We start from the raw sequence: 8840 nt of genomic DNA on the forward strand, positions 1-8840 counted from the left end.
TGCTTTGACCCAATTTAATTAAGCATATGTATTCATGCCTATATGCATCATGTTGTAAACGGGCCAACAGTAGTACTATTTGCTATTTGTGTATCTGTGTTCTGTTCGCACCCGAAAGCGAGCAGTGTGACTATGGCCAATGTCCGCGGGCCACAGTCTCAGTTGGCAACGTCTTGGGGTGCCACAGCTAATGACAAAAACAGCTACGAGCAGCAGCAGCTACGAGCAGCAGCTACGAGCAAAAGAAGATGAGGAAGAGGACGAAGTGTTGCCATTGCTGATGTGGATCTCTTGATTGCGTTTATGTGACACAGTTCTCTACATGTATGTGTGCACATGTATGTGTGTGCCTATTTTTGAGTGTGTGCGTGAGCGCGTGCATGTAAGCAGGATTTACACAATCAAGCCCAACCCCCTTCACATTCACATTCACATTCACATTCAGAGTCACATTCACATTCACATACACATCCACCTACGGAGAGAATATTATTGTAACTAAAGACAGCAGCGACAGCAGCCAACAATTAGTGTTGACAGACATTGCACTCGGGCAAAGCCCCAAAGGAATTTGAGGGCTTGTCGCATACACACCAAAAACAATGTCCATACATATTGTGTGTGTGCGTGTGTGTGCCACATGATATGTTGGGGTGTCGCCACAAATGGCCGTGGATGTAATTTGAATTGTGTTATGTCTATGCAACTGTAATTATGTATGTATGTTTGTCGGTGTGTGCACAGTTAAACGTAATAATATTTATATATCCAACTCGTATATTTTGTATATTGAACAGCGAAATATCGGCCAACATTTTTACTGGACTGTCTAACAAAATGTATTGCACTTCATATGACAGTCTAACTGCTCATATCCTCTTTAATTTTGTGTAAAATCTGATTAGGTAATATTTTGTATAATTAACATGCCTTCTAAGCACAGCTTGGTTTATGTTAAGACTTAATCTAGAAAATAAAAATAAAAATAAGATGTTCAACAGACATCGCAAATATAAATTATGTTTGCGGAGCACAATAAAATACACGTCAATCACTCCTAAGCTGAAAACTCTCCCTTTCCTCATTGAGTGACTGACGGACTGACCGACTGACTGCCTGTCTGATTAGTGATTGGGGACCAACACTAAGCCATAATCACAGAATACTTGTCAAAATAAAAAAAAGAAAAAGAATAATAAAATCTTGAAAGCTTTTACAACATGAGTGAAGAAACCATAGAGAATTGTTATATATAAAATTAGCTTAAAGTGCCGAATCTGACAAAAACACAGAAACAAAGCCACAAAATGAAGCCAACAAAAGAGAGACAAATGTGTTCTCGTTCTGCTATGACAATTCAATTTCGTTAAAAATAGTTCGCAGCAAATTTAATTATGCAGTTGTCTCTCAATATAAGCCAGGTGGACAGGAATGTTGTTATTTTGGGATCTGTTTCGCAAACTTTTCGTTAAACTGCTGTCAAATATATTGTAGTGACTTCAATGTTTTAAACATGTAACAATGTAACACTAATTCGGGTTTTCTTCCCTTTTTTTTTTTGTTTAATGTCAAAGTTAAAATGTAATCCTATTGCTTGTTTCCATTGACTGTTGCCAACTAATTTAATATGATATGAAATATTCAGAGATATACGATTATAAATTTGCGTTATTAGCAACTGGAAAGCAGTAAAACCTACACAGTCATGCCAATAATTCAATATATGGGAGCTTTAAGTAGTAGATGAATTCTCGGATGCCCTTTTGTGGTTAATCAGATGTGTGTGGGGCAAGAACAATTGCATGAGTTTCAATAGAGGCAGCCAGGCTGCTTATGCTGATGCTCCACTGTGCACCGGTGTGTGTGCAGTGTGTGTGTGTGCAGTGTGTGTGTGTGTGTGTGTGTGTGTGTGTGTGTGTGTGTGTGTGTGTGTGTGTGGGTGCCTCTGTTGTTTAAGAAGTGCTTGTGTTTATCAGCAATACTACAAGCAGAGCGGACACCGCAGTTGCGTGGCTACCTAATGAGACAGCAGCACAACAAAATCGCTTCCACAAAAGCAATGGGCAGCCAAAGTGCATTTGGCAAATATGCTCTTAGCTTAACCATTCGGCATAAGGGTAAGCCTTTTGGCTGATTTGTGTGTGTGTGTGTGTGTGTGTGTGTGTTTGTGTGTTTTGACAGCTATTATGTAGTGCCAATGACAAAGGTGTGCATTCAGGCTTAAACTAACTCCAGTGCATGATTAACATATATGTATATATGTAAATAAGTATATTCTATTTGTGTGTGTGTGTGTGTGTGTGTTATGTGAGGCACTTAAGCAAAAGCACAGAGGGAACAAAAAAGTGTTGCATCCTTTGGGCAGCGTCAATTTGCAATTGAAAACAATGGCTGCACGCTCTTAACCATAGCTCATAGCTCATGTATACATACATATATGTACATACATACATATATATGTATATATATACATATATGTATATGTATGTCTGTGTGTATATAAATGCAGTCGGGTGGGTGCCCATGTTTCACGCCCTTTCAAGTAAAATGGCACAAAAATGACATTACACAAAATGGGATTTATTTAGTTTATTTGCTATATATCAGCAGCCATAACTGTCAAGTGTTTGTTGTAGTCTGCTCTGCTCAGCTCAGCTCTGCTCAGCTCAGCTCCCACCAGCCGCCCAGAATAACTGTTAGGGCTGGAGTTTTGCTGCATGGCGGCCATCATCATCAATCATTTTGATTTGCGCTTAAAACTATGCTTTGCTATGCTTGGCTCTGCTTGTTGGGTGCTTCACATACATACGCACACCCACACACCCACACACCCACACAGACGTAGACAAACAAACACACAACACTCATATATGCTTGAACGATAAAGTACGGCTACAGCAAAAACAACAACAACAAAATGAAAAAGGGTGCTGTGAAATGACAACAACAATACAAGTCGACAAGTTGCGCTTGCATTTTTTATGCGATACTCCTTGGCATTGGCTATTATAATTCGCTCAAAATGCTCGTAACGCTTTGAAATAACCCATAAATAAAGTACGAATATTATCGGAAAGTGTATCCATTTATATTACATATCTGCCAGTAAGATCAATTCCTAATATTCATCCATATATACAATCTGCAAGTATTTGCTCGCGCAAAAAGCATTTATACTTTCCGATCGAGGTTAATTTAAAAATGAATTCATTGTTCAGCATGTATGCAATAACGACTGTTATATAGCTCAAGTATCCTCCCGACACAATATTTTATATTCAATCGCACAATGATCATGCTTTAGTCGATCATACTCCAGTAGAAAATTCATTTGGTTTTTAGTATTTGATGCATTTAGTAAGTATTTTCTCGTCCTTTGTTTTGTTTGGGACTTAGCAAATGCATTTGCATGCAAACACACATACCGTCCGTCTCACACTGCCTCTGCATTCTCGCCACACACACACACACACACACACACACACATATACACACACACACACATATATACACACACCGACCGACTACCACCCCCGGCTTAGCTGTAAGTATGCATGCTCTATGCATGCATTAGTTTTAGTTGCTCGAGCAGTTAATAGACATGAGTGGCGAGCAGAGAGAGAGATAGAGAGAGAGAGAGAGAGAGAGAGAGAGAGAGACCGAGAGAGAGAGATAGCAGCCACATTGCATAGTCGACTGGGAAAATATTTTTACGGCCCGCTCGTAAAGCTGCTTGTCAAATATTTTTACAGCATTTTAAACATATTGCTCGCCCTGTAGCCAGATACTCTCAGATACCCTCAGATACCCTCAGACACCCTCTGTTGCGTCGCTGCAAACTATATATACATGTATATCTGTATGTATGTATGTATGTATGTATATGGGTACGTAATGAATTTTAATTAAGCTCAAGCAACAGGAAAAGGCGCTTGCAATGTGTGTCTTTTAATTCAATTTATAATTACTTGCATGTAGCATCTGCACTGCAATAAGTAGGAATTATTGTACAATTGCCGTCCATCCATTGCCACTTTCTCAATTCGCAGTGGGTGGCCGGGCCCGATGGCCATTGATTATCCATCGCGAAACAATTAAGTAAGTTGTTAAGACACCGGCGAAATCGAAGTCCAGGCTATTGTCCGAGTTTGTAAATGAATACATCGGCAAACAAAACGAACGAATTAACGAATAAGTGACTGAGTCTCAATGAATCTCACATTCTCAACATTACTTTAAATACAACTCATACCGTGCCGGCATTTTGAGCCTCTACCATTGAATTCAATGATCATTTAAGTTCCCAATTGTAACCATTAAGCTTTAAATTTGTTGGGTAGACAACAAAATGGCGTCTTCCACAATGTCTTTAACCATTTGATTATACATACATGCATTCATTTCTTAGGTGCTAATTCTTAATATTTTCAATCTCTTTACTGCTATCGCTTTCTTTATCTATATGCAGCGGGCAGCTTGCCAACCGACATAAATCAAAAACTCGACCAAATTTCGAAATGTTCAATATATATATATATATATATATATATTAGCAGTATACCTCTCTCTCTCTCTCTCTCTCTCTCTCTCTCTCTATCTCTTTTGTCTCTTATGGTGGTCTCTTTGTCAGGCTGTTCACAATTTCGAATTCGCACTTATCTCATGGGCAACTTATCCAGCAAGAAAACGCGTGTCTCCGATTTTCGCTTTCGCTTAAAACTTTCTAATAATTTCTCTTTGAAAGGCGGTGCAAAAGTTGTCCATGGTGTGCAAAACTGTCATATTTCATAAGGCTCCCGAGCAGCAAAGGAATTAGAAACAGTGGTGGAAGTAAAAAAGCAAAAGAGGGGATTGCAGAATATGGTAGGGTATTCGAGCCTGTCTGTGTATAATTACATGGTTCAACCGTCACGGCATAACGCAAATAAATGAGTTTCACTTGCAAAACTTTTTCAGTAACAGCAGCAGGGGCAGCTTGGCTTATGCTGCACAAAATTGAATCCACATGCCACATGTGCAAAATGCACTTTGTGGCCATCGATTGGTGCTGCAGCTGCTGCACAGGCAGCACAGGCATTAAATTCGATACGCATTCATTTTGATGCCCTGTCCGGGGCAAAGTTTTATGATGCAAAAATACTGAAAACTTTGTGGCCAACAACAACAAGGACTGCCCGACAGCCGGACAGCCTGACAGCTGCCTTGAATACTTTGGCAACAAGTTTCCGACTAGATTGTCAAAATGATGCGTATGAAATACCTGAGCTCATGGGTCCAAGCATTTGAAATTAATTCAGATTGCAATTCCTTTGAATTATACGCATCACCAAACTATGATTTCTCATGAAATATTAATGTTGGCATGCGACATTTGATATTTTTGTTCAGTCTGTTTTGTGTTTTCTTGCCTTTTTTTCTATTATTTTTCGATGCCAGCACACACAAATCCTCCTTCCCTCATCCTTCATCCCTCATCCCTCATGGCTAGCCTTATACCGCTATCCGAATGCTAAACGCAGTCAGGGCCAACTTCGTTATCATTGTCAACATGCCATTGAGCTGAGTCCGCTGTGGCCCGCATCCGTTGGCCACGTTGCCCCCGCTGCCCCAGCATAATCAGAGCAATTCCAAAGTTGTGTCTGTCAAAAAGGCACAAAATGTGACCATCCATGGTATTCATTCTCATATTCTCATTCTGATTCTTCCCCCCCGCACACCCCATTGCCATTGCGAGGCTCATCCTCGTGCTCATCGTTGTCGTTCACGTCGTTTACGTCATGCCCAACGCAGTCTGCGCTTATGACATTTTTTTCCGTATTCCGTTTTTTGGCACTTCCTTTTTGACACCGGCGTTCCGCTACGTTTGACGGCTGTTCTACCTGCACTGGTCGCCACCCTACATTGAGCATCCATCCTTCTGCTATTCCGCCACACGTCCAATCCCCCTCGCTGCCACTCGTCCTTGTCCATCTTGGTGTCTATCAATGCCACGGATTGTCCTGCTGCTCGGCTGCCAGACGGAAAATGTGAATTTATCACACGAGCACGTACGCATAAGTCTCGGCGTTGCCCTTTTTAGACCCCTCTCATTCGACTTCTTTTGATACCCTATACCCATTAGCATTGCTTAACAAGGGTATCTTGAAGTTATCCAGATGTTTGTAACATATAAGTTATACATATAAGCTATTGGCCAAAACCGAATGTTTAGGCCGACTTTTCCCCGTTCCGATCAATCAATTTTAATCAATAAAATTGTCTTGAAAATAGAATAAATATACCAAACACCTTCTAATTGGATAATTCTTGTGTAGCCACTATGATATTTGATTTCTTAACTGAACTTAACTTAAGACAACGACTGGATACCAACAGCAAATAATAGGCATATTCATTGCCAAAGCCATGTATTATTTTCTACATTCAAGCGTATACAAGTAAGTCACTATGATTGTATGTATTTTGGGCTGACTACAGGGTAATTGCGTAGTCAGGTATCTTCTGCTAAGGCACTTTTACCTGTACCTTTTATGTTTTTTGGCGGGTGGGAAGTTTGGGGGCTGTGTTGCCGAAAAGTGGCAGGATTGCTTCATTGCAAACGTCGTTATGCTTAAGTGCCGCACACAGATTAGTTAATATTCTACTTTGAGTGTGTGCCGAGGTCAACACCGGTGCCCCGCCAGTGGCCGGCATGCTTATCTCTGGCGTTGCACGTGCCCCATACGCTCGATAGGGCATCGCATTGCATCGCATCGAACGCGTGTGGCGTCACACAATGCGCCACACTCGAATCGTGAATTTGAATGTCTTAATTGCATCCTGTTTGTGGCAAATTTACTTCTGCAGAAATTAAAAGCCAATTTTGTAGCGAGCGACGACAGCTGGCAGCGCTTTGGGGTTTCTAATCAACGCAGTGGTAGGCGATGGCATTCACAGGAGGTCGTTGGAAAGTAGCCCATAGCGAGGAGCAGGGCGAGACATAGAAGGAGACATACACAGAGAGAGAGAGAGAGAGAGAGAGAGAGAGAGAGTGAAAAGAACCCTGCCAATGGGACTGCTGTTAGCGTTTTTCTTTTATTTCCGCTGTGCGACAAAAATTGCAAGAAATTTACTTAATGTAAACGATGGAACTATCATCTTAACCGAATTGAGATATCCTTTTAGATTATTATTATTATTATTATTAACATTATAGCCTTATATATCGACATTCTTTTTGTCATTTAATTCGCGAACAATACCCGAAAATGTAGATTTTAGATTTTTATGATTTCTCAAATAGCTCATTGAGGACTCAGTCCGTTGCCAAATCGTAAGCAATATTCGCAAGACCCACGCTTGCAACAAAATGTGATGATAATTGAAAATCCGCCCATAATTTCGCTGAGCGGATAAAACTTGCTTGCTTTTACTTTGTGGTCGTCTGCAGCTGGAGGCAGCGAGCCCAGACAGGATGTGACGCAGCTGCAAAGCTGCAAAGTCTACCAGGAGCAGCTGCAGCTGGGTTCACCAACTAATTGCACCAGCTTTCAAGATGCAGGATGCGCTATTGCAGTGGTAATCAGCAGCGGGTCACATTCGCCGGCAAAGTCATCCAGATTGGGCGCGCTCTGGCGATAGAAATGCGGCGGTAAAACCGACACTTGATTATAATCTGGAAAGCCTGGCATTCTCTTTACCAGCCACTCACTATGCAGTTGATCTTTCGTCTCCACCGGCGCCTGTTGTCGGCCAACAGTAACCGGCAGCCAAATGTGGCGTCGCATCTGCAAGATGTCCTGCCAATGCATGCGATTGGCTCGACAGATTTGCCCAATTGTCGTATCGTATTTGAGGGCCAGGTGCGCCATCGTTTCTCCGTTGCTTACCTGATGCACCACCCAAAACTCCGAGCCGCCTAGCCGAGGGCCGCACAGATTTGGTTTCTCCTCAGTGGCCATTATCAAATCAATTGAATAAATTGAATTCTTCGAATCGAAACATTTCTGATTGTATATATAGTATTTTATACACTTGAAATTTCGATAAGTGCAGCGCCAACCTAAACTTTTAAATATAAATAGAGATTTGCAGAAGTGAGCTCCAATAAAATACAACAAAATGAAATGTGAGCAGAAAGTAGTGTTCCAAATAAAAGATTTCGAATGAATTTAAATGCTGAGCGCAGAAGGGGAAACATATCTAATATGTAGAATATAGCGTTGTATTCTGTCAAATTCAATTCGAATTCATAACTCACTCATTCAATTTGAGGCTGAACGCTTAATATTCAAAGTGCACTCTTGCAGACAATTCCTTTAGTAATCAAGTACACCAGATCATTATATTTACATACTCCAACGCATAATTCGAGATTTCTTGCGCCTTGAGGATTCACCTTCTGTTTTGTAGATGGTAATCATGTAAGCATATTTTGCATGCTTGAATGCTTCAAAAGAATAAATGATTTTAAGGTCGTGTAATTAGATATATATAGAATATAGAAATTTAAAGATAAATAAAGTCACACACATTATATTCTTTGTATTTACGCGGACTAATCTTTTATTTTCTCAGTATTTTTGCTTACTCAGCCTGAACTTATTTTAAGATTTTAAGAAATAAAGACAGATCGAGCTTACACCTCAACTCAACGTGTTAGAGGAAACACATAAAAAAAAATTAACTAACAAATTAAATAGTCAATAAATGATTTTGTGTTAAGTGTGATTAAGTCAACGGATAAGATACATAATTACCTCTCTTCAAACTTCGTTGATTACATTCCTGCAGAGGGTTATTTCACTTAGCTGTTAACGCTTGTTTCTCTCCTGTCTTCTCAGTGGCCTATGCAAATAGTA

General features: G+C 40.4%; 1 protein-coding gene across 1 annotated transcript; it reads right to left on the reverse strand.

Annotated features, from left to right (window-relative positions):
- Positions 1-7543: 7543 nt before the first annotated feature.
- LOC6564641 (lysM and putative peptidoglycan-binding domain-containing protein 1) lies at positions 7544-8001 on the reverse strand. Its single transcript, XM_032738308.1, has 2 exons — positions 7691-8001; positions 7544-7610 (listed from the first exon to the last, which is right to left on the reverse strand). Exons 1-2 carry the CDS (start codon positions 7938-7940, stop codon positions 7591-7593), a joined length of 270 nt encoding a protein of 89 aa, XP_032594199.1. The 5' UTR covers positions 7941-8001; the 3' UTR covers positions 7544-7590.
- Between the last annotated feature and the right edge of the window lie 839 nt (positions 8002-8840).

This window comes from Drosophila grimshawi, unplaced genomic scaffold, assembly GCF_018153295.1.
Source record: "Drosophila grimshawi isolate 15287-2541.00 unplaced genomic scaffold, ASM1815329v1 contig_848, whole genome shotgun sequence".
In the NCBI taxonomy this organism is placed as follows: domain Eukaryota; kingdom Metazoa; phylum Arthropoda; class Insecta; order Diptera; family Drosophilidae; genus Drosophila; species Drosophila grimshawi.

Excerpts from the sequence above, each read along its gene's own strand:
- LOC6564641 (XM_032738308.1), bottom strand. The coding sequence starts at position 7,940 with ATGGCCACTGAGGAGAAACCAAATCTGTGCGGCCCTCGGCTAGGCGGC. Across the intron at positions 7,611-7,690 it reads GACGAAAGATCAACTGCATA|AGCGCGCCCAATCTGGATGA; the intron begins GTGAGTGGCTGG and ends TTCTATCGCCAG.